Raw genomic sequence first — 24,660 nt, 5'->3', positions numbered from 1 at the left:
ACTTAGTAGGTAACACCTATTATAGCTAGACAGGCTAGGCTCGCGGCTCGCGGCGGTGACAGACGTGCGAGCGAAGGCGGGCTACGAGTAAAATTTCAAACATGTTGGATCGTCAACGAACTTACTCGACGGTTTTTAAGTACGCGTACTTGGGGTGACACACGAGCGAAAAAGGTCGTCGAGCCACAAGTTCGCGTACTTACTCGTACGTCTGTCACCCCTTTAACATTAAAAAAACATACAGGCGTCATTCAAGGTCATATTTTCTTGTTACAAGTTAATGTTCATACTGAAATCTCCAGTGTATTAGATATAAGCTTCTTGTAAAATAATAATTACACTATTAAGATTTTTTAACTAGCTGTGTCCCTCGGTTTCTGTCGCATTAAATTGGGGAATGAAGTAAGATGTTAAAAATTAATTATAGCTTTATTTGTGTTGGCAGCTTGTCCATGTCTAAAATAAATTATTCACATCTATTATGAGTCAAGGTAAATAATAAAAAATAAAACACTTGAAATAATATTTCGAAAATTTATTACGTTATTCCAAACAAAAAAAATCTTATCACAGTACATATCAGTTTTATAGCATGCTTGAACGTTAAATATCTTACACTAAAAATGCAGATGATCTTTGTATGACGTAGAAATCGTGATAAATAGTTAAACAAAAATGACTTGATTTTGAAAACATAAATATTCCATTTTTTATGGAATAGGTAATCACACAAAATTTTAACTAAATCATTATGAGACCAATTTAGATTGGATGCCGTATCTAAAAATAATTCGTAGTGCTAATAACATAAAATATACACCTAATATAAATTGGCAAATGTTGCTTATCATATTTAAATGTTTGAAGTGAAACTTCTGGCGCGTTGAGAGTAAAATTTCAAGGTCGCGTCATAGCAACACTGTCACGTTATGGAATAAGGCGACGAATTTGTTATCTTAGAATCTTGCCAAGGAAGTTTCACTTCTGACACGTGTGCTCGGCACACACGTTTTGTTAATTAAAGCAAAAATCAAAACGATCACATTTCTTTGTTTATAATATGACACAAAAGCGAGTACCTATGTGACTTTTGATGGTATAGCCATAAGCGCATACACAAAATATTTTTGGGCATAGATGTGGTTATATTTGTGGAATTTATTTTTAAATACATTACTGTCAATTTTTGTTGAACTTTAAATCGCGTGATTTTGCGATTCACGTAAACGAAACAAGCAGCCTCACTTGCAGCTTTTTTGCGTGATAAATTTTAAAACCACGAAACCGCGCCAAAATTCGTTTTTCGTATAACATAGTGTATAAAATTTCGGGCGGTTTTGCAGTTATAGCGGTTAACCGCTCGCGGGAAAAAAACCGTAGTGAGGCCACGCACTTAGTTCGTAATAATCGTTTCAAAATCTATCCATTTATCGCAATCACAATATTTTCACATGACGTGTTCAAAATAAATAAACGACAAAACAAATGAGTAATAATTATCTGAGTTAATAATTGTGATACAGATTATACATTTACATTTTTTATGGATAAAAACTAAAGTGCAGGTCATCTTAGTTGTACAAAATAATAGCACTGACATTACCTAATTATAGGTATTGTTAAATAAAAGTATTCTTTAGATCTAGTAAATGTTTAGACGTCTGCACTTAAGCTGGTACCCGTTAAACCCAAGTCATTAGATACTATATACATTATACAGTAATCACATATCTATTTAAATGTTTAAAATAACGTTTATGTTAACTACTTATAATTTGAAAATTTTCGATTTCCAATCAATAATATGTAAACTTTTTTAAATTCCGTTTTTCATTTTTCACCTTCATGTGATAGTATGAATGAGCCCCAAACAAACAAGTTTCTGTTTAATTAAATATATTCCATAATTATACTAAAATATACATTTCCGATTAACGTTTTTGGAAATACATCGTGTAACTCTATATATTATACTAAAACTAAAACATTATTTACAATTAATATTTGGTTTAAGATTTACATTAAAATTTATCCAAAAATCGTTAAAAGCGACACATTAAAACGATATTAACATTCACAAAGTTAATAATTTCCGTATATTAATTTAGTGTAACAAAAACCAACATTGAAAAATCCCAAACCAAATTAACAATGGAGATATAACCTTATTTATAGCTTCTATAATATCACTGGTGCTAGGCAAATAATTTAAAACATTCCTATGCTACTGTAACATCATAGCAAACTTTTCAGTGTTGGGAAATACAATTTATTTCCATTATCTATGGTGTATTTTAAAAATGGAACATTATTTTCGTTGCCATACGAGATTAATACCAAAATCTCTAGCGATAAGATACAAATTTGTATGACTGAATCACAACGCTTATTGGTCTTATTACCTTCTATAAACCGATACCGATATACAAGGCACCTTGTAAAATTTGAATATGGAACATTTCGATTTATAAAAAAAGTAGTACTATGACGTCACAATAACCATAAATGACACATTTTCTTTATTTCTCAATTAGCCTCTGGTATGAGAGACGCGAAGAACGTCGTGAATATCGTCCAAGTGACAGCTAGTAGTGACTGTTCGTCTTCTGGGGGTTGTTGTGGGTTTTCTTGCGGGGTTGGCGGGGTTGTTTGCGGGGTTTCTTGGGGTTGGGGTTGGGGTTGGTTCGGTTGTGCTCTGTTCTGCGCGCGGTTTCTATCGTTTTGTGGTGCGTTCGGATTCACAAGGAGCTCGCGGAAGAAACCGATTTGGTGCCTGTAAAATATTCAAGTAATATTATTGCCTATTTTAGAATATAAAATCGGAAAATTGATTGAAACAATAACCTGTACAATTATTATGTCAATAAAGATTTTTATTATTTATTTATTTTAATAAGTTTTTGAAATTTTCTCAATTTCTGTAGTGGATCATGCATACCAAAGTGGTCCTTGACATAACTATGATAAGACATAATACGTGGGTTCAAATCCTGGTCGATTATATTTATAACATCATCAAAAATCAAAATATACTTATTAAAGTGAAACTTTTATTACATCGTCTCAAACTTTTTGGTCTGTGTAGCGCATGTCGCGTGTATCGCGGTATCTGCCGAGTAGGTATACCTACTCGGCAGCCAACCGTCACGCGACATGCGCTACACAAAGCAGTGTTCGGAACCGTTCGAACAGTTTCACTTTTACCGTGGTTTCATAAAACCACACAACATTTTTCATAAATTAATTCAACACTATAATAAAAGAAAATGATAATCATTTCTATATATTTATTACATACCTGAAAAAAAAAACAAATATACTCACAAATAGCCCGCTGCCACCACAATAACGACTAGCAACAGCCTCGCCGGGCTCCCATACAAATACAACAACGACACTAGCACGGCCATTCGTGATGCCGCATATAAATGGTCGAGCCAATCACGGCCCTCTTCCTCCACACGTGCGACCGGTTGCGGCGGTTGTGGTGGTGCGGCCGGTTGTGGGGGCGCGTGCGCTTGCCATCTGGAACGTTCGAGAATGTTCTAGAATGTTCGAGAATGTTCTAGAAGGTTTTGGTGTGGAGTGGAGGCGTGGAAAACGTCCTTCGTTTACATTGAGATAATATTACTACGTATGGAGGAGACACCACGAACAAAATCTGTGCGCCATTTTTTTGCTCTAAGTTTTAAAAATTATTATCTAGTTAGTTAGGTACTTTCCGATGAAAAGTTATATTAGTCACTTTTCCGTATTATTTGTGCAATATCGTAACACACACGAAGGCATATTTGATGCGTTTCACTTTAAAATAAATAAAAAATGAGCGTGCAGTTAAGCCATATGGCTTATGTTGAGCGGAACATAAGTGATGTAGGCGGTGTCGTCTCCATATGTATATCTCAATGTTCATTTGGTGGGTATTAGAATTTGAAATTGTGGAATGGAATATCAGAATGTTATATAATCTTTGTTTATATCAGTAAATACATTATAATATGTAAATCCGTAGGTACTATAGTAAAATGTAATAGTTCTGTGCAAAAAGATACTTATTTTGGCGAAAGCTTTTTTTAAAGTAGGTATTGGAATTTGAAATTATGGCCAGTAGAATGAAAGCTTAGAATTTCACACCAGTAAATACATAATAATGGTTATATCTTAGTAAAATGGTAACAGTTCTGTGCAATAAGACACTTATTTTAGCGAATGCTTTTTTTGGAGTAGTTTATAAAAATACTAGCGGTCCGCCCCGGCTTCGCCCGTGGTACATATGAAAAATAGATGTTGGCCGATTCTCAGACTTACCCGATATGCACAGAAAATTTCATGAGAATCGGTCCACCCGTTTCGGAGGAGTATGCAGACTAACATTGTGACACGAGAATTTTATATATAAGATGGAATCAGAAAAAATCAGAATTATAACCACGCGTTTTTAATTTATTTAATAATTAATACTCAATCAGTGTTTGTTGATTCAGAGCAAGTATTCTATAGCACACAAAGGTCACCCGCATGCGTTACTTATTTATGTTTTCAATTAAAATTCGCGACTCCGCTAAGCATAAAATTTTGTAAAAAAAATACAGAAAAAAACAACTTACAAATTAGCATACTGCTGCATATACTGCAAGTACGCTTGCTGCATTGGCAAGTATCGTTCATTGAAATTATAATTCGGGTACGGGGGGACCCTGCCGTAATTATTAACGAACGAACTCAAATAGTTTTGCATTTCGACCGTGTGGTTCTGGTCATTTTGCCGCATCTCCGGTCGAGCGGCTTCCGCTGGTCTTTGTTCTGGCACGTTTCTATTACGCAGACCGTCTGTTTTCGGTTCTGGTATGTCCATTTTGTTCTTGGGCGTACAGACTAGATGCATAGTGTGTGGGATCGGACAGTCATAGCTCCTGAGCACGTCTTTCAGCACTGAATTGTCGTCTAACAACTGGCCAGAGTAGATTATTTTCTGTTCATCTGTTTTCTGAAACAAATGGAGGAGAAATTATTGGATGCAGTTTTAACAGGACACGATTGATAGAGATGACTTTGTGTAAAGGTCATGCTCACATTGTTGTATTGTATAACGGAAGAGGCAGTTTATAAGCCGCGCTTTTTCACTCTCACGAATAAAACAGATCTAGCTTGCTTGCATACGTAAGTCGGGGGATTCCCTGACTTTCATATTATATTACCAATCGGAATGTGTACAATATTTCTTTTACCTTAAAATATCTAAGATTAAGAAGGCTAGTGCACAATTAATTAAGAATTAATACATTCGTTCCTAATACATTTATTTTATTTATATACACTTAAAACTTATAAACGGAAGTGCGTGTAATGTGTATTATCATGCGGAATAATAATAGTACATACTTGTAATCTCTTCTATTTGTTTTGTATTATTTTATTTAATAGCCCTATTCTTTTTCCCTCATATTATTAATCTATCCAAACATAAATGTGCTTAAAATATTGTGCAGAAAATGTTTCAATTTATATCGGTTTTACTTAAAACAAAACATTTTAATTATTATAACATTATTCATTTAAACATGTCTGTACACCTGTGTGTATAGATAACACAATGAAAGATACAACACAAACACCATTTATTTCATTGTATAAGATGCAAGATGTCTGAATCATGAGCATGACTGCTATGAAGTGGATCACTTTTTCAAAATACATATATATATTTCCTTGTATATTTCATTTCGCAAAAACATGAAACGGTAAATATTATCCTAATAAGTATTATTTTAATATCACAGATATGTGGATATGACAGAATTCACGAAATCTCGGAAGATGTCGAATATTATTTATATTTTTTATCAATCCACCTAAAATGATGTTACTGTAGTACACAATATAATACTGAATTGCATAAAAATATCACTTCTAACCTTGAATTATTTCAATCGTAATTTAAGTAATTGTCACACTGCTTATATATTTTATTGCAAATTGCAAAATATAACAAGACCATTATTTTTTATTCAAACTGTGAAATACGATAAGATGTTTATTTTTTTGCATTTCATTAATTGAAGTTATGTAAAGTTTGATAAAGGTTCAAAACTATAAAGTGCCAATTAAAAAAATAACACATTGAGTATTTGATATTCCATCTTGACAAAATTTTATAATTTGGACTGTACAAAAAATATGACATTTTGCATAAAAATGCTTCTATATATTTTAAAACAAAAAAAAAAAATCAAGACTTTCATTTTGATTACAGCTGAAGTATTAAAATTCACCTTGCAGCTATTATGTAGCAATGATGATAAATATTTCAGAAATGAAAGTATTTGGTATTGGAAAGTCATTTATATTTTAACAGTTTACAACCTATTCTATGACCTACGGAATATACCCTTTAAAATTTAAAAAAGAAATCAATCCTTATCCGATTATTTCATTATATTATAGAACTTTATAATATTAAAGTAAATATATTGTTTACAATATTAAATAGTGAATGGATATGAATGTGATTTTTGTGTCAATTTCACGCAAAATCTACACAGTCGTTTTGAATAAAATTTGCTATGCAGATTGATTGGAATGAAATAACCATTGGCCGTAAATAGATAACACGTTCCGTTCTAAATTTCTGATACAATGTTTATTTTATAATTATGTAATATTATGCTCATCTATCTATACTTTCTATAATAATATTATAAAGCTGAAGAGAGTGTTTGAACTACTGGTCCGATTTGAAAAAAATAGCCCATTTATCGAGGCTGCTATAGGCTATAGGCAGTAGGCTATATAATATCATCGCGCTATTAAGACCAACAGGAGCGGAGTCACGCGGGTGAAACCGCGGGGCGCAGCTAGTAAATGATAATAATGTTTACATAATTTTAACTACTTATCAGTTAATGTATATGCAAATGTATAAATTTTTTTACGATTATGGCAGTCGTTAAAAAAACAGTAATTTCTGTTGGTATTTAATCTTTAATGCATTATAATGCAGTTGTAAAATAAATGTTAAAATGGACAATAGTTAAGGAAATATTAACATTTGTAACTGATTGATGTATCTATACTTAAAGTTGATGAGTTTGTTTGTTTGTTTCAATGCGCTAATCTTGGGAACTACTGGTCCTATTTGAAAAATTCTTTCAGTGTCAGATAGCCCATTTATCGAGGAAGGCTATCATCACGCTAAGAACAACAGGAGCGGAGCAATGCCCACAGCTAGTCATAGATACATTCAAACAGCTTAGGAGTCAGCTACATAATAATTTGTTTGTGTTCGGTCTTGTAAGAAAATAATTTCTTCAGACGTGTGAAATAAAAATTAAAAAAAAATCGATTTTATTATTTCAATTTTGATTACAGTCGACAGGTTATAATATATTTTAATAATGTTAATTCGTGTTTTTTTTTTATGAACGTAAACAGATTGAAAATGTGTTTTATATTATTGATGAAAATAATAATTTAATCTGAATTTTATTTTTCAAATTATTGTGTGAATATGTTAAGATATCATATCTTGCTCATTTCTCGTTAATGATCAGATAAACATTTATCTGATGATATTTATCTGATTAAAAAATTAACAATATATTTGTTTTTTGTATGTTATAAATATTATCAAAGCAGTTGCCCACGAGTTCCTGTGGTTAGATAGTGATATTATTTTTTTAATATTAGTTCTACATTCTGGTTTGTTTAAAAAATATCATCTATATTTAAAAATATCATGTATATTTTTAAAACAAATCTAGTGATAAGTGAAAATTCCATAGAACACCATTTAATAAAAATTCAAATTCAAATTCAAATTTGATAACATATTGAGATAAAATAGAAATAATATTTTATCAAGCTTGAATTTATTATTTTAGAGTATTGTTACAAGATTAACTTGCTGAAAGAAACAAATAGGTAAAGTGATCAAAAATGCTACCTACATGAACCTAAATAAATTAAAAATTGGATTTAAATTTCTAATTTATTTTAACTCTATTCACTTCCCTTTGCTAATAAACAATGTCTGATAAAAATGTAAATTTCTAAAGTTGAAAATGTAAGCGAGCAATGATTGTGTTACTATGAGAATAACATTTTAAATTGTATTGGACTTTGTCCTTTCATTATACTGAATTCATAATAATAAATAATAACAAGTGATAATAACTCAGGCCCCGGAATCACAGACACAATAGAAAATCTAACTATTGTGTCGTGGACCAATCGGGCCGTTCGGGGCTCAATGGGTTAAATAAGCAATGATATCATGAATTTCATTTAATATGAGGTGTCTAGATTAAACTATAAATTTGTTTTGGTTCGCAGTAGCCGTGTAGGGTAAAACTACTTTATTGAACGTCCAATATTAAAAGAATTAAGCCTATTTTACCTGTACTAAATATTTTTCAAATTAAATTAAATTATACATTGAGAATCATATTAAAAAACATAATTTGAGGAAGGATAATAAACGATTATTAGGAAAATTATAGAGAAATTAAGTAATTGCTCACCGGTTTACTTGGATAAACTTCCGATAAATGACCTTTTAGCTGCCTCACAGTCCAGGATGTCTCGCATTCGATGTTTTGATCCTCAATTTGCTGGTTAGGAGCCTTCACAATCAGTGTCACGTTATCTGGTATCATTTTCGCAGCACGCAATTGTTGAGATCGTTAGATAATTCAATACTATGTAATCACACTTATTTTTTTACCACACAAAAAATATGAAGGATACGTATGACGCAATATTTATAATAAGCACTTGAATAATTTAAACAGGTGTATCCGTGTCTCCAAAATGGTCTTTCTCAATCCACGATCAAACAGTAATTCGATTAGAAGTAAATAAATATTGCCGATAATAATCACTGTAGAGGCCCCCTGTACTTGTCAATTTGCTCTACAATTATCTGTCTTATTGTGATTGGTCCAGCTTTGTAGACACAAACAACAGAACTCAGAGGAACGTAGAGGGACAGAGGAATAATAGGTTTATTCCTCTGAGCAACAGAAAGATAAGAAAAGGCAATGTTCCAGTTTTCTATTGGTTGTTTTTAAAATCATGCGAACAATAATTATTATTTCCCTCTAGAAATTTCAATGTATGTATATAAATTATATTTTCCTTTTCATTTATTGTACACAATAAATAAAATACAAATAAAATTATTATTAAACCACCTACAATTTAATAGACGTTAGGTTTGATTAATTGTAGCAAAATAATTAAATAAGAGGATTCTCTATGGTTTAGCATTTTTAGGTGTTGCATGAATTTAAAAGTTAGCCTATTTTCCGCTAAACAGTACATTCAGATTTATGTTTTTTAATATTGAAAAATGTTAACAGCCTTTATTTTAATGATTATATAAACAAAAATCAATTCAAAAATTAATTAATTAAACAAAAACATACTTCCTTAATAGTAGCTACTAGCTAACCATTCAGTCTGAAACGAATTATTATGAATAGAAATTCCCAAAAGTTGGTTGAGTTAACGATAATTAACGGGCAAACTTTCTCCAAAATGTCAAACAAATTCCAATTGTCAACAAACAACATAACCTCTCAATAATTGTAACTTGTATTTTTAGTGAGAATTTTTGTTATTATCTCATGTTTGTGTTGTTTTTTGAACGCAAATTATGTGTACAAACTACAGAAGAATATAGCTACGAAAGTAAACTGAAAAATATTGGTTGTAACTAATAGTTTGCAAACTTTTACTGCAATCCTCCGTTTAAACATTAATAATGGGTGTAACGGTGTAAGTTATTATAATATATCATCTTATTTCTCGTATATGCGATACATATTATAAATTATTACGAATAACATCTTCTTTTATAGATTACAACAGTACCCAGTGCCGGAAAATAAAACCGGTACTTACGTTATCGAATTGTTAACTAAACGACTTTTAGCATTAGGAGCAACACAACAGGGACAATTTCTTGTAGACTGCGAGAGCTATCTATCTCATCCTACTATGGGTAAGTGTAATATTTTAATTACAGAAGTATTTAGTGAAACAGTGAAAACTTAATTAATTATAATCCTGAATGGCCAGAAAAGCTCGAGTTTGCCTGTTGTAAATGTGATCTATGTAAACAAAATATGAAGCACAAGTACTTTTACATGCATGTAATCATCACAAAAACTTAAATTTAACCCCATAAACCTTTGTTTTTCAGGATCAACAAAAACAGTGCACATTTTACACAATTCCGAGCAGCCAGCGTCAGTTTTTTCCATTCTGGAAAGTGGCACAAAGAATATACATGTAATAGCTGATGGTTTATTTGATTTGCTGATGATGAAGCTCTCGGTACATTATACTTCTAAGAAACAAACTAAAATCGAGAGCAAGGGTCCTCGCTTTGAGTTAAGCGACTTTTGTGTGAAACTTGGATCTGTGACAATGAATCAGAATTTTAAAGGGATTCTTATAGAGGTATGTTTAATTTCTTTGTAGTTATAATCAGCAAAAAGGCAATTAAAGTCATTATAATATTTTGATTTATATGTCAGAATGATTTCAATAAATATATCAGTATGATTATTAAACTCACAGTATGTCTTATAAAGCTACAATAGGACAAAGGATACTTGTTTGTTTTACCTTTAGGCTATAGAATATAAGTACATTTAAATTAAATATCATTTTATTCATTAACCATTTCAAATCAACAATTGTTTGGAAGTTAATTAATTTAAATCTTATAGGTGGAATACAGACCATGTGTAATGGCGAATGCAGTGTGGGGTCTTCTACGAGAGTTCTTACAAGGTCTCCTTGGACCAACAATACCAGTGCAACCTCCACAACACTTGTTAAGTCGAATGAACGAGATATACACACCAATAGATACTATATATCAGTATTTGGAACATTTTAGTGCGTATAGAAAAGTTACAGGGATGAGGAGTGCTTAGATTAAGTTGTAGAATAAATTTGTATGTAAGAATGGTTGTTTTATCAATAATATTCATTGAAAACCATTATCAAATTAAAAATGTTTTATTAGAAAATAATACTCATTTGCTACAAAAAATTTAAACAAGCTCTGCTTAAACTCTTAATTATGTACATATTGGTTTTAAAGAGAGAAGAAAATAGGTTTTTTTATAATAATGGTAAATAAAATTCAATACCTTTGATTTCAGCGCAAAAGTTTTTCATTATAGAACATACAGTGTGTTTGTATGAAATATAACTGTTATAAAAAGTATTAAATCAACTTTTATAAACAAATATGAAATATGAAACTATTTTAAATTAAATTGTTTACATTTACATTTTTTCTTCTCAAATGACCAAAATAAAACATCAAGGGAAAATAAACAACAGTATTGATGATGTAAACAATATTTGTGTATTTTAAACTTACATACAATGAGTACAGGTATTTTGTACAATTTTAAATAATATAGAAAATGAAATGCGGATTAATTTTTATGTGCATAGTTTTTGGAACATGTAAGTACACTCTTCCTTCTTGTTTTTTTTAACAATGTTTTTATTAATTTTACTTAAAGATGTTCAACAAAAATGTGTATATTGTGTTACTATAACTATTTGTCAATAACTTTACGCAAGAATAGTTTCAATCTATCAGAATAACTGAATTTTATAGATTTTTGTAAAAGAGCAAAACACTCATCTAATTATTGTAATTTCTACATATTAATTTTTGTTTAATTTTTTTAGTAAATTCCGTTATATCTGTAGAAATAGATGTAATAGATTGTGGAATCGATCATGAAGTCGAAGTAGCAACTGGAGATGTTGATATTACTAGATATCCTTGGTTGGGTATTTTATATTACAGCTATTGTGAGTACCAATAATATATTTTTTCCATTTGTGTCTTATTTGACGATTATAAAAATAATAAGTATCTATTTTAATGCCCTAAGAACATATAAGGTAAAATTTCATTATAAAAAATGTGCCATCACACAATATTTAAAACAAAAGAAAGAGATAGCTGATAATATGTTTGTGTTTTACACAATAATGTGTGATTCATATTAAAATATTTAAATGTTTTTCTACCGTCATTTATTTAAAGTAGATCAGAGAAGGGTCGAAGGTAGGTCGATAAATTAATATATAGGTACCTACATACCTACATTTTTTTTACTTAACTTTTTGTTCATATATATATTATTTATTTAAATAAAATTTGAGATGGTGAAACTGACGATGCCCGAGCGGTAACGACCGTGGCTTTGATTCAAGCTGAATTTGTGATAGCTCCTGCGGCTGATATTGGGCCAATGCCTAAACATGATTTCAGGTAATTACTGTGTAGCTAATTTAAATATAAACTAATGTTATAAAGAGGAATGATTTGTTTGTTGCGATATAATTTAAAAAGTTGTCGACAAATTAAAAAAAAATCATTAAATTTATGTTTTTTTTATTGGTTTTTCAATCACATAGCTGGTAAAAAATAGTCTGAAAAAATTGTTAAAATTATCGTTGATAGGGATATTCTTGTCTCCTATAAAAGATTGAAAGCTGCACTTATAAGAATAAAATTGAATTTCGTAGAAAACAATATTCTTCTTGTCATGAAAGAACAAAAAATTCATTACTTAATATTTGGACGTTTTTTTCAGATCAAACGCTCGCGTACTTTTGGGTGAAAATTGGAATCGAATTGGTCGCAAAGTGAGAAACTATGTGATACATGAAGAATATGAAAACACGTATAATACCATCGCTTTGGTGCAGCTAAGGACTCCTGTCAGAAACAGTATATTACCTTTATGTCTTTCTATAAAAAAGGGAACTTAAAACATGTGCTTAAAACTGTCTTCATATATTTTGTATGTCAAAATCATGGCCAAAATTCTAGTCGTATTCACAAAACGTACCAAGAGTAGCAATAAGCAAGTTTTACTGATGATCTAAATTCTATAGACTATTTAATTTGCATAGAAAGTGAAGCACCACTAATTTTATTAAGGCACATGTGTTCACTAATATTAAGAAGAATGGCATGTTCAATTTCTTTGTTCCTTGCAGTTAATATAAAACCGCTCTGTCCTCCGCCTAACATAATAAGGAATCCGGACTTTTACATCGTCAAGTTTAAAGAAGGTTAGTGTAATCCATAAATTTTAAGGTATTATATAGATAGACTAGCTGCGCTCCGCGGTTTCACTCGCGTGGTTCCGCTCCTGTTGGTCTTAGCGTGATGATATATAGCTTCCTCGATAAATGGGCTATCTAACACCGAAATATTTTTTCAAATCGGACCAGTAGTTCCTGAGATTAGTACGTTCAAACAAACAAACTCTCCAGCTTTATAATTTTAGTATAGAAAGATTAGCAACAGAAGTCAGAAAGAGATTACAGTATCCTATGATTATGAAAGAGATAACATTAGTAAGAAAAAAATTTGCATTTAAAAATGACCACACATAAAAGAGTAAGAAACAAAAATGACTAATCTAAAAAAACAAGCCAATTTTGATTTGATGGCTAGTAATTTGATTGTATTTTTTCAGAATATCAAAATTTACAAAAGAGAGTTATTCCAGTGTCTCACGTGCCAGCTAATTTATGTCGCGAGTTTTACTTAAGAGCTAATGTAAGTATGGTGCATTCGAGGAATTCCGAGTAATTCGGAAAATTGTGAATACCTCTTCAGAGCATCGTTTTATTGTGACTATCCTGAAGGTATCGCATGAAAATAAACGGGTTTAATAACAATATTATTCATATTTGTTTAATCAATCAATAGTTACGTGTTAGTTTTACGTTATTACATTAACCCCGTCATATTTATGCTAATCTGATATTACTATAGGTATGCGATAACATTTATTTATACTACTGATAAATGAGGGTATTTTAAATTTTGCATGTCTTGCTTGTGATTTCTACCTTTTTCTTAGCTGTTTACCTTTTGCCCTGATTGCCTGAAAAGTGATCCACAAAGTTTTGTTACTATACAGATTTTTTGTACATATTTTTTACGTACCTATTTTGTATTAAAGAGTAAACAAAAGTTTTTATCACATTATTTATGTATGTACTAATAATATTAATATTATTTGTCGGCAGTTATACGCAAAGAAATTACGTCCACCGCATGTATCTTGCGCGGTATCTTTAGAAGAAGATAATGTGTGTGTTTGGGACGCGGGTTCGTCCCTTGTTGTAAGGGATGTATGGGGGAGATGGCAGTTGGTGAGTAATTAATATTTTCTTTGTATGTAATTAAAAACTGTTAATCAAGACACAAATAATTAATTGTTTGCAGATAAAAATAGTACTAAAAAATATTATTTTTTATGTAAATTGGTAGTTGCTAAAAATGTTCATAAATAAAGTTTAAAATACCAAATAGGTACAAACGAAGACTTGGATTGTTATAGAAATTATATATTATGTACGTCACATCTTCAATACCGCAGTTACACATTCGTGCGAGTAGCATTTATACGAACGCGCTATATTATGCTTGTTCGTTATTCGCCTCGTTATTTATGTATGCGGTGTAAGGATTAATTTGTTTTACTACAATGACCTAATATACTAGTAGACGCGGCATACGCCAACATCATTGCACTAAAAAACAGCGTAATTAATACATACCTACTTACTAACGCATTATCACCAATACAGTTGTTCTCTCCTTCACTCTCACGCACGAGACATAATACATGTCTCACTCATGTACTTCGTAATAACAACTGCCGATTAAAATATAAAAAGAACGTCCAGCCACGACGCTGAAAGGTGCGTGACTTAGAGCTATTACGCACTGTCGACCAGTCGCTGGCGACTCAGTCGCCGGCGACTGTGACTTACTATAGTTTAAATAGGGGCTTGCGCACTTAGTCGTCAGTCGTCCAGGAGTAAGTCCAGTCGCCGGCGACTGAGTCGCTGGCGACTGGTCGACAGTGCGTAATAGCTCTAAGTGAAACTCGGGCACTTAGCTGAGTTTTTTCTTGCCAAAATAGAGAGCGGGTAACGTATCTAGCTTTTTTATATATCATAGTTTTACTAATTATCCGACTTCAACGCTACTAAAAAAATTTACTAGGTATTTCTTTATTTTTTGAGTGCTAAAAATGTTTAAGTGGATAAAAATTTAATTGCAATTTATTGATCCTATTTTATAATTTCAGTTAGGTATAGGTGTCCGTGGGCCTGGCTGTGGAGCGCCGTCCCGGTATTTAGATATTATGAGCTATTTTCCCTGGATAGAAAGCACATTGAATAAATTCAGACGTATCACCATATCTAAGATGTCCAAACACAAGTATATATTGAGAGGTTAGTTGTTGTCTGTACATCAATACTTATTATAAAAGAGGGTATTTTTAAATATGTACTTAATATTTTTTCCAAATTTCAACAAACTACAAAAAAGGGTTCTCAAATCAATTGTATTTTTTTGTGATTTTATAGTTTTCGACTACATAGCTGCATAGGTGAACCGATTTTTATGATTATATTTATTTTAAAAGCAGGTGTCTTCCAACCGGTCCCGTTTAATTGTCTGGTACTGATTTGTTAAGTTTTGACGTGACAACGTCTTATAATTCGAAAGCCGGCTGCACGCACGAAAAAACATGACTCATGCTGCGTTACCTCGCTCTGAGGCGTTCCATGTAAGGCTTGAAGTGCAAGCGAGAGCGCGGAACGAGCGACAAAGAAGCACAATCGGACGTTGTCACGTTCAACTATAGCCAGTAAACCGACTTTACAGACAACCAATTTTAATATAATTTTATTAATAAGCTACAACATATTATAAAATATATTTTTATTGTTATATAAGTGATTTTCCTTATATTTCAGGAGGCAGTATAGCTTACCAACGCTTCGGAAACTGTGATGAAGAAGAAAAAGTAAATCTTGTGTATCGAGAGATGATATCATTACGTACTGATAACAATCAATTCCAATTTCTTACGTATAATGTAAGTTTCGGTGAAAAGTTTTTAATAAAAATATATTATTTGTAAAATGCTATAATAGGTAAATAATGAATAGGTATAGAAGAGTCTATAGTGAAACTCATGCAAGTAATTATTTATTATTTTAAATCACGTTTAAAACCCGTTAAAATCTTTAAAATCTAGAAAGTATCATCAGATTGTGGATGAAATGTAGATTTTGTACATGTTTCCAAATTTTTGAGAAAACTTACACTTTTTTAAATACCTACAATTCTATAACTAAAACTGTCTTACTACAAAAAACTTTAGACAGGGTAAAAGTTACCCTGTCTAAAGTTTTTTGTAACTTTAAGCGCGGGTTCTCTTTAATCTGGTTTTGTCGTGTATCACATAGACAACTATTAAAGTTACAGATCCCTGGTTTAAAGTTAGACTGTGTTTAAATTGTTTTGTGGTAAGACCGTGTTTAAAAAAGTCACTAACCTGATTAGTTAAAGACAACCTAATCGACGGTCCATACTATTATTTGAGCATTTTTTTCCTTTAATTGTAAATTTAAATACCTATTAATAATACTAGATTTTCCTTAAACAGTTGTCTTTATACGACGATGTGGAGTTCACTTGTCTCACACTAGAACTAATCAACGCATCGGCTGTATCGGAAATGAGAGTGAAACATCTATGCACTAGGTATTCTAAGGGACCACCGTGTTATGCGTACAAAGGTAATTTGATTACTTATATGAATTTTAGTTATTTTGGGATTTATGACCTGAAAAACTTTATGAGGTTATCTTTAAATTAAATATGTAAAAAAGTAATCGTAAGTACTATTTGTCTCAAAAATGTGACTAAGTAGTCATTAAAAGTATTCCCTCTATGTACTTTTCTATTCTTCCGACCATTAACGAACAATAAATAAGCTCAAAAATTGTCTGAAGCAAAACTCTGCCTACGCGTCTAGGCATAGTTTTATAATGAGCGAATACAATAGAATTTGAACTTTAATTTAACTAATAAGGTGTTAATGAAATGCAATATCTACACGATGCCACTTTAAAATGACATTGTAGAATTTGATATTTTTTGGTTTTACGGCATTCAAATGCTTTATAAATATAAATTTATAAAGAATAGAAAAAATTTGATCACGAGGCGGGACTCGAACCCGTATCCTTTCGCGCCAAATCGGGGGGATAGGCATCCGTTAGATGGTTAGGCAACCAACTCCATACCAACCATATTTATAATGACATTGCAATTAACTTATTAAATACTTGCATATAATTCCAGGCTCAGTCTTCGAAATATCAGTCTACCTAATGTTTTCTGACACATGCCGTTTCGAAATGTTCGCATGGGGTTTCAAGAAGAATATGACGTTAATAGACATTCAGGCTTGGAAATGGGAAGAGGGGACGTATTATGAAGATTTTACTATGCTCCCAGTAGAATATCGAGGTCCCACACATTTAACGGAGTTTGGTTTTGAACCGCTCGATATGGGAATGTGGGTACCAGAATATGAATTGTGGACGACGACCGAATTTGATAATAAAACCTGGTCTAGTACGACGAGGAAGCCTAAGTTTATAGCTGGTGTGTTTTTGTTTTATTTTGTGATGTTGCTTATGCAATTTGGATATTGCCATAGCTATATTATCTTCATATTAAATAACTAGCTTTCCGCCAGCGGCTTCGCCCGCGTAGTCTAATAAAAATCCGCATAGTTCCCGTTCCCGAGGGATATCCGGGATAAAACCTATCCTATGTCCTTCCTTAGCTTCCACGATACCTCTGTACCAAATTTTAACAAATTCCATACAGTACTTTTTGATATTAGCTCGGACATTCATACAGACAAAAATTCTAAAAACTTTTGGCTTTGATATCGATTGTAGATCACGCCCCAATTGTCCTTTTAAAAAATATTCAATGTACAGTTTTGACTTTCCTACGATTTTATTATATGTATATAGATTTTTTTTATATTTTTAGAGGACGCAACACCACCTCCTCAGAAAGAAAAGAAAGGGCCAAGAGAAACTACCACCACGGAGGCGGGAGTCAAAACCGAACCTACTACTATATCCCCAAATGTGTCTTTTATATTTTTTATGACGGGAAAACCGAATTTTGATATAGCATACACTGAGAAACCAAATTATGCTAAGAATTAATAAATACTGGTTCCTATGCTGTAATATTCATTTTGCAAATCGATTTTTATATGTGTATAACTAGATTTCCGCCCGCGGCTTCGCCCGCGTTTTCAAAGGAAAACCCGCATAGTTCCTGTTCCCGTGGGATTTCCGGGATAAAACCTATCCTATGTGTTAATCCAAGTTACCCTCTATATGTGTGCTAAATTTCATTGTAATCGGTTCAGTAGTTTTTACGTGAAAGAGTAAAAAACATCCATACATCCATACAAACTTGATTAAAAAAATAATTAATTTAAACTAAAAACGATAAACTTAGTAAAGAAACTAGTAGAGATATGTTTTTGTATGTTGATATTAAAAAAGTTCATTCTTTTGTTATTTACCAATGATATAAACACAAAGCAAACTTTTTTAAAGATTCCATGAACGTTCAATTCTTAAGCTGCGTCTTTATAAGTAACTAGCGGTTCGGTCCGGCTTCGCCCGTGGTACCTACATGTTTAAACTATCCTATCTCTCAAGTTGGATCGAACTGCACATGGTGTGCGAATTTTATTATAATCGGTTAAGTGGTTTAGGAGTCCATTGAGGACAAACGTTGTGACACGAGATTTATATATATGGATATAAATAATACTAATAATAAAGGAGAGCCTAGCACGAGCCGAACACAATTTGTCTAGCTTGGACCAACTTAGAAGCCAAGACAACTTACACGACGAAGCCGAAAACGGCTCCGCTTGTCTTCGCTCGTGCTCGGTTTGTTTAGCGTAGACCCGCCTTTAGGTTCAATAATCAATTAATATGTCGTTGATTGCTTTTCATGATGATTTTAAATAGGTATGAATTATTTGATATAAGAAAAAATTAGAAAAGTAATTTTTCATTACAATATGCTAAAAATCTGTTTAAAGATAGAGATTTTTGATATTTAACAGAAAATATTTTAAAACTGTATAATTGTATATCCTTAAGAATTTGCAAGATGCCTCCTGCAATATGTTGTGCTATTTATTGCACACCTTATGTTAAATAAAAAAGAAAACGAAAAATGTTTCAATCATTTACTTTTAGCTTTTATAACATAAATTGAATACTGTACATTCTCACTACTAGATGCATGTAAATATAATGTATATAAAATATATGTATATTTCTCTGTGCTATATTAAATAAAATAACGGTTTTAACTGCTAGTTTGTTTGCATAGACCGCTTCTATATCAGTTTATATGTATGTATTCTATGATTATAATTAAATATATCTATTGTCAACGCAATGCACTACATTGTTGGCTTCTCTTAATCTACCCTCTTTAGTTGCAATTGGCGGTAGTTGCCAAAAGTCGTCGATGTCCTTTTTTTCGTTACCCTGAAAATTATAATTTATTTTTTAAATGTAAACATATATAAATTCACGGACGACAGCATAATATGATACACTCTATTTTGAAATGTAAGGCAAAAACGAGATTTATAATATGTTGTGTTATCTATCTACCTTCAATAATAAAAATAGCATAATATTGAATCTCATACTATAAACACTGTTTATAAATGAACTAGCGGTCCGCCCCGACTTCGCCCGTGGTAACTACATGTTTAAACTATCCTATCTCTCAAGTTGGATCGAACTGCACATGGTGTGCGAATTTTATTATTATCGGTTAAGTGGTTTAGGAGTCCATTGAGGACAAACATTGTGACACGAGATTTATATATATTAAGAAGATGAATAATATAAAGATAAAATACCATTTCAAATACAAATAATTCCTATTTCATTTCATTTACCTCCATATCCATAACAATTGCATCTTCAGGACTTAATATGATGAACGGTGTAGATTCAAAACTAAATCCCAGACCGAAGTACGAATATTTCTTAACTTCACCCATAAAAGTATCCCAAGAATACATATTTTCTGGATTACTACCTAATTCCTTTATTTGATTCGATAGCACACTGTAATAATTCTGCAATATATCGTCATAATGCTTTAATCGTAACTCTTGGTCTGTACATGCGTAGATACAAAACATCAAGTCCAAAACTGGACTAGCATATCTTGATAGTTGAAAATCTATGATTTTAGCATCAACTACTGTACTATTTTGATATCTGTATAGAAAATTGTTTGTCCAACAATCACCGTGTGAAATAACACCGTTAGTTTTATCTTGAACTGCTTTAATCATATCTTGGTAGCGTTCAGGAACAGCAAATTCTTTGACTTTTTCCACATAAATTGTTTTGGGATATTCTTTTTCAACTGCGTCTATAGCAATGCCTGATATTCTATTCCAAAACCTGGCATACCAATCTGTATATTTTGCATCATAATACGTTTCGAATACAGTACTGCTGATTTTAGCAAACTCCTCTGGTCTTTGATCGCGCATCGCAAAGGACAAAGCATGAAATTTAGCTAGAACTTCTGTCGTGAGTTTAAAGTGTTCATAGTCAATGCCTTCTTGGCGTACCGGGCTGCCATATTTATCAAGAGATGCATCTTCTAAACATATTACATCATTAACTCCATCAGAGAGAGCGAGGAACAAATTAACGTAATGTGTGAACGGATCAATGACTCGTTTTTCTGCTTGAAATTCAAGTAGTACGGGCAAGACGTTTTGGTAGACATTTATTTCGTTTTGGAAAAAGTCGTGGCTCCGGAATGTGAGGCGACGGCAAACGTTCTTGGGAATTGTTTTGAGGACTACTTGCACATGCACAGACTCTCCATTAATAATTCCATATATTTTAATTCTTATTACTTCACTTAAGTATGAATCGCCTTTGCCTGTTTCACTGACATACTGTGAATGAAATATTTCACGGTCAATAAATATTTTGAGTTTTAAATGAATTCAAAATCATGATCAGATGCATAACTAGGCCTTTTCAGATAGAATTTGAATGTCATTTATATTACAAATAGCATAGGGATAACTGCAAATGTTTGTTGACTGACTGAATAATACAATTAACCTGAAAATTATAGTAATGTATGTATGATGTTTTTTAATAAATTTCTTTTATAAATGTAATAATAATCTTACCTCCCAATGACTGAAGGTAGCTGGTTTTTGAAACCATTTAGAGAGAGCTTTATCAAGTTCTTCATTGATTAATAATGCTGAAACTTGTAATAGAGATCTATTCTCTTCTGCCATGATTTAATTTGTCCTTACTCCTTAATGTTATTAGTAAACAGAATATTAATAATTAATATTACTTTTGTATTGATGAGATGTATATTTATGAAATTAGTATATCTTCTTAGATTGTAGTGCTGAAAAGCAAAAGTTATGAATTAGTTTATTTTAATTGTAACTCTAATCATCAAGCCAGAAATGGAAACATTTATAATAATGGTTCTAGAGTTTTTCAAGGGCTCTAAGTACCTTTAATAGAATAAATTGCTATGAAAAAATCAGGAAAATTTGTTAGAAAATAAATTATTTATCTAAGTACAACAATTAGTTATAAATTATAAGTTCTCACTCACAATTTCAAAACAAATTAATGCAAGTATATTATTTGGGTTATCAGTATAGCTATGGAGAAACAACTTAGATTGGCTAAGGTTATCTGATAATATTTCTAATAACAAAAATTCTAATTTCATATCTATGAAGAATTAAACACTATAACACAGGCTTTCCCAACCTTTTCCAAAGGCAGACCCCTAGCGCCATCTTACTAGGATCCGCGGACCCCTAGAGCCACCTTATCGTCATCAACCCCTAAAAAACTTATTTGCATAAGTCAATCTATATTATTTTAAAAATTGATTGATTTCTTGTAGTGTTTTGTATGAAATAGCTTAGCCACCCATCACTTGACAGCTTATTCCATCCTAAAACTGAAAAATACAAAGTCCGGCCGTCAGAATAATCTGGTCACTAAGGTTTTCATAGTTCGCGCGGACCCCAGGTTGAGAAACGCTGCTATAACAATAACAAGAGTAGTACGCAATGCACTAAAGTTAAATTATGGTACTAAACCATTAATTTAATAATCTTAGTATACATTAGGAAAGTCAAAACTGTACATTGAATATTTTTTTAAAAGAAAACATGGGGCGTGATCTACACTCGATATCGAAGCGAAAAATATAGTTTTTAGAATTTGTCTGTATGTCCGGGTTAAACTCAAAAAGTACTAAATGGATTTACTTCATATCTGGTAAAGAGATAGCCTGAGACCTGAGGAAAGATATGAATAGGTTTTATCCCTGAAATCCCACGGGAACGGGAACAGGGAACTATCCGGATTTTTCTTTGACTAGGCGGAAAAAGCTGTTGGCGGGAAGCTAGTAAATAAATAAAATTGTATGTAAGTAGTAAGTACCATATTAGAAATTATTTTATCCTGATGTGAAACAAACTAACATTACCTGTTTTAAATGTTTATGAGCCTTATAAAATTAAGCTTTTATCGTATATCATGTTAACTTTCATTCATTATTACACTGTAAACTGTTTAATAGGTAAACATTATAGAGGCCTCAGGCCTGCGATAAATCCCTGTTCTTCTTGTTTACTATTGAATTGACATTTGACAGATACCAAAACCAAACTTTTTTGAATAGACACGTCAACTTTGACAGCATCACTTCCGGGTATAGTGAAACGTCAGAATAGTTTATACGTCATGTTCACACACACCCCGTTTTCCAATTACAGCACTAGAGCGCATTATGCGGCATAATGCTTAACGTTGAATGTTCCAACTACAGCAACGCTTCGCACAATCGAGCACTAGAAAAAGTAATGCGCGTGAATTGATGTGTGCAATCGATTTATCGTTAGTAAATATTAATTGTTGGAAAACAATTTAAAGCTTTCGTTTCATTGTAGTTTTTTCGAAATAATCAAAGTTAATTCAAATTGTGTTAAAAAATAAATATAAGTATGGATGAAGGTACAAACATTGAAAAAAATGTTAATGAAATAATCAAAATCCAAATTACTTAAAAATATAACCGTAAATATTTTTCAACCAATTATTATGTATACCACTTTATTTACACATTAATGAGGTTATTGCTAACTCTATGAATATTTTTATTTCAACACTGAACTAAGCGCAAGCTGCTGGTGCGTTTCAAGTTCCAATTAAGCATCAGCATTATTCGGCATTGTGCGCCACTGAGTCGCATTATGCTCTGTAATTGGAAAACAGCCACAGTGTTCACACCATGTTCACACTTCATATTTAACTAGCTTCCGCCCACGACTTTGTACGTGCATCCCCGTTTTTCCCCGTTCCCGCAAGAATTTCGGGAAATCCTTTCTTAGCGGATGCCTACGTCCTAACATCTACCTGCATGCCAAATTTCAGCCCGATACGTCCAGTGGTTTGGGCTGTGCGTTGATACTTGATAGATCACTATATCAGTCACCTTTGAGTTTTATATATGTATATAGATTTTCAATAAACTTACGGTAAATTAGAATAAAGAGTAGGTATGTTATAATAGGCGGCAGATAAATGTGGCGGGAATTTTGACTTCTGCGCAGATTCGGGCTATCGCTAAATAAATTCCGTGATGTACTTACATATTTAAATGTTTTCTGACACAATACTTACTGGGCAATAATTATTATTTCATGTATAAAATGAATAGAGAATATGCCTGTTTTTTTTTTAAATTTTTTTAACCGATAGTTTACAACATTTTTTAAAATGGAGAAAAATTTCGCAGCCAAAAATTAATTAGAAGTTTATAAAAAGATGTTTTTAAAAAACCCAACTCAAATCGACAATTCAAACGAAGCGGCCATTTGGCGCGCTCTTGGGCGCGCTTCGTGTAATTTTATTAGTTTGGAATTTTGGATGCTTCAAAACAATATTAGTTAAGTACTGTATGCATATAATATGATTTCCTGAGATATTAATTTCCATAAAAATGAATTGTATGTCTACCCGTGTACAGTGATTAGATAGGTAATATTGTCGCCTTTATATCATATAAGTAAATACATATATCCAACTAGTTGATCCTGATCTGAAGGTGTCTGAAAGTTCATTCTGATAGATTACCTAGCATATACCTAAGTTACTTTTTTTCTTCTTTTTACCTGGTCACCATGGGCGTGAAGCCGCGGGCGGTAAGAATTGTTAACTAGTTCCAACCAAGTGTCGTAACTTCGTCAGTACCTAAGTGTAAATAATGATTGAATACCTTAACGGTCATTTCTTGTCATACTTGTCATACATTTTCTTGTCAAAAATTTATTTACACCTTCAGGAGCTTGATACCCCGAGCATTATAGACAATATATCCGAGGATTCGGATATGTCTATAATGCTACTAAATTGTAAATGACCGTTTCGACTTTGAGTGAACTTCGAAATTCGGAGCTTTAAATTATTCATCTTAAATTGGCTGCGTGCCACGTACAGTGTGCGGCCTGTCGAATGAATATTTTAACTCAGAGGCACCGAGGCGATAGGAAGATTTAATTTGATCGCATCGTGATTTCACTGAGTATTACAACTTGGTGAAACTGAAGAAATAATGGTGTAACTTTAGCAGCTGAGATG

At 32.0% G+C, this 24,660-nt stretch overlaps 4 protein-coding genes across 9 annotated transcripts; 2 read left to right on the top strand and 2 right to left on the bottom strand.

Annotated features, from left to right (window-relative positions):
• Positions 1-520: 520 nt before the first annotated feature.
• Positions 521-8,928, bottom strand: Herp (Homocysteine-induced endoplasmic reticulum protein). Its single transcript, XM_089709551.1, has 4 exons — positions 8,520-8,928; positions 4,608-4,987; positions 3,325-3,525; positions 521-2,773 (listed from the first exon to the last, which is right to left on the bottom strand). Exons 1-4 carry the CDS (start codon positions 8,652-8,654, stop codon positions 2,527-2,529), a joined length of 963 nt encoding a protein of 320 aa, XP_089565677.1. The 5' UTR covers positions 8,655-8,928; the 3' UTR covers positions 521-2,526.
• Positions 8,929-9,551: 623 nt separating this feature from the next.
• Positions 9,552-11,155, top strand: MED20 (Mediator complex subunit 20). Its single transcript, XM_089709262.1, has 4 exons — positions 9,552-9,777; positions 9,861-10,003; positions 10,205-10,464; positions 10,737-11,155. Exons 1-4 carry the CDS (start codon positions 9,764-9,766, stop codon positions 10,944-10,946), a joined length of 627 nt encoding a protein of 208 aa, XP_089565388.1. The 5' UTR covers positions 9,552-9,763; the 3' UTR covers positions 10,947-11,155.
• A 161-nt stretch (positions 11,156-11,316) lies between these two features.
• On the top strand, positions 11,317-18,183 carry LOC149478285 (uncharacterized). 2 transcript variants are annotated; one of them, XM_089709524.1, is made up of 11 exons: positions 11,317-11,847; positions 12,205-12,313; positions 12,639-12,775; positions 13,048-13,122; positions 13,533-13,615; positions 14,092-14,217; positions 15,162-15,309; positions 15,838-15,959; positions 16,533-16,665; positions 17,234-17,539; positions 17,939-18,183. In XM_089709524.1, the coding sequence occupies exons 2-11, from the start codon at positions 12,294-12,296 to the stop codon at positions 18,118-18,120; spliced, it is 1,332 nt and encodes a 443-aa protein (XP_089565650.1). In that variant the 5' UTR covers positions 11,317-11,847; positions 12,205-12,293; the 3' UTR covers positions 18,121-18,183. The 2 variants fall into 2 exon arrangements, with proteins under 2 accessions (XP_089565650.1, XP_089565651.1); XM_089709525.1 differs by lacking the exon at positions 11,317-11,847 and having other exon boundaries at positions 12,106-12,313.
• Positions 18,184-19,155: 972 nt separating this feature from the next.
• LOC149478284 (uncharacterized) lies at positions 19,156-22,628 on the bottom strand. Of its 5 annotated transcripts, none has more exons than XM_089709528.1 (5): positions 22,508-22,628; positions 21,778-21,854; positions 21,168-21,400; positions 19,899-20,924; positions 19,156-19,476 (listed from the first exon to the last, which is right to left on the bottom strand). In XM_089709528.1, exons 3-5 carry the CDS (start codon positions 21,279-21,281, stop codon positions 19,360-19,362), a joined length of 1,257 nt encoding a protein of 418 aa, XP_089565654.1. In that variant the 5' UTR covers positions 21,282-21,400; positions 21,778-21,854; positions 22,508-22,628; the 3' UTR covers positions 19,156-19,359. The 5 variants fall into 5 exon arrangements, with proteins under 5 accessions (XP_089565654.1, XP_089565656.1, XP_089565658.1 ...); XM_089709530.1 differs by having other exon boundaries at positions 21,778-22,058; positions 22,508-22,614; XM_089709532.1 differs by having other exon boundaries at positions 21,778-21,973; positions 22,508-22,607.
• Positions 22,629-24,660: the final 2,032 nt, after the last annotated feature.

Source organism: Colias philodice, chromosome 22, assembly GCF_061535455.1.
Source record: "Colias philodice isolate Cphi_HAF_F1 chromosome 22, ilColPhil1 Martin Lab GWU primary, whole genome shotgun sequence".
In the NCBI taxonomy this organism is placed as follows: Eukaryota; Metazoa; Arthropoda; class Insecta; order Lepidoptera; family Pieridae; genus Colias; species Colias philodice.
Note: the sequence above shows the minus strand (reverse complement) of the source record. Positions and strands in the feature narration are given on the sequence as shown.

What these genes read in the sequence shown, in the direction of transcription:
- Herp (XM_089709551.1), bottom strand. Translation starts at nt 8,654, where the DNA reads ATGATACCAGATAACGTGACACTGATTGTGAAGGCTCCTAACCAGCAA. An exon ending in AAGTTTATCCAAGTAAACCG is followed by an intron (nt 4,988 to 8,519) that starts GTGAGCAATTAC and finishes CATTTGTTTCAG; the next exon opens with AAAACAGATGAACAGAAAAT. An exon ending in GTGGTGGCAGCGGGCTATTT is followed by an intron (nt 2,774 to 3,324) that starts GTGAGTATATTT and finishes AATATTTTACAG; the next exon opens with GCACCAAATCGGTTTCTTCC.
- LOC149478284 (XM_089709528.1), bottom strand. Translation starts at nt 21,281, where the DNA reads ATGGCAGAAGAGAATAGATCTCTATTACAAGTTTCAGCATTATTAATC. An exon ending in CTACCTTCAGTCATTGGGAG is followed by an intron (nt 20,925 to 21,167) that starts GTAAGATTATTA and finishes TTTCATTCACAG; the next exon opens with TATGTCAGTGAAACAGGCAA. An exon ending in CAATTGTTATGGATATGGAG is followed by an intron (nt 19,477 to 19,898) that starts GTAAATGAAATG and finishes TATAATTTTCAG; the next exon opens with GGTAACGAAAAAAAGGACAT.
- LOC149478285 (XM_089709524.1), top strand. Translation starts at nt 12,294, where the DNA reads ATGCCTAAACATGATTTCAG. An exon ending in AGTTTTACTTAAGAGCTAAT is followed by an intron (nt 13,616 to 14,091) that starts GTAAGTATGGTG and finishes ATTTGTCGGCAG; the next exon opens with TTATACGCAAAGAAATTACG. An exon ending in TATGGGGGAGATGGCAGTTG is followed by an intron (nt 14,218 to 15,161) that starts GTGAGTAATTAA and finishes TTATAATTTCAG; the next exon opens with TTAGGTATAGGTGTCCGTGG.
- MED20 (XM_089709262.1), top strand. An exon ending in TCTATCTCATCCTACTATGG is followed by an intron (nt 10,004 to 10,204) that starts GTAAGTGTAATA and finishes TTTGTTTTTCAG; the next exon opens with GATCAACAAAAACAGTGCAC. An exon ending in TTAAAGGGATTCTTATAGAG is followed by an intron (nt 10,465 to 10,736) that starts GTATGTTTAATT and finishes TAAATCTTATAG; the next exon opens with GTGGAATACAGACCATGTGT.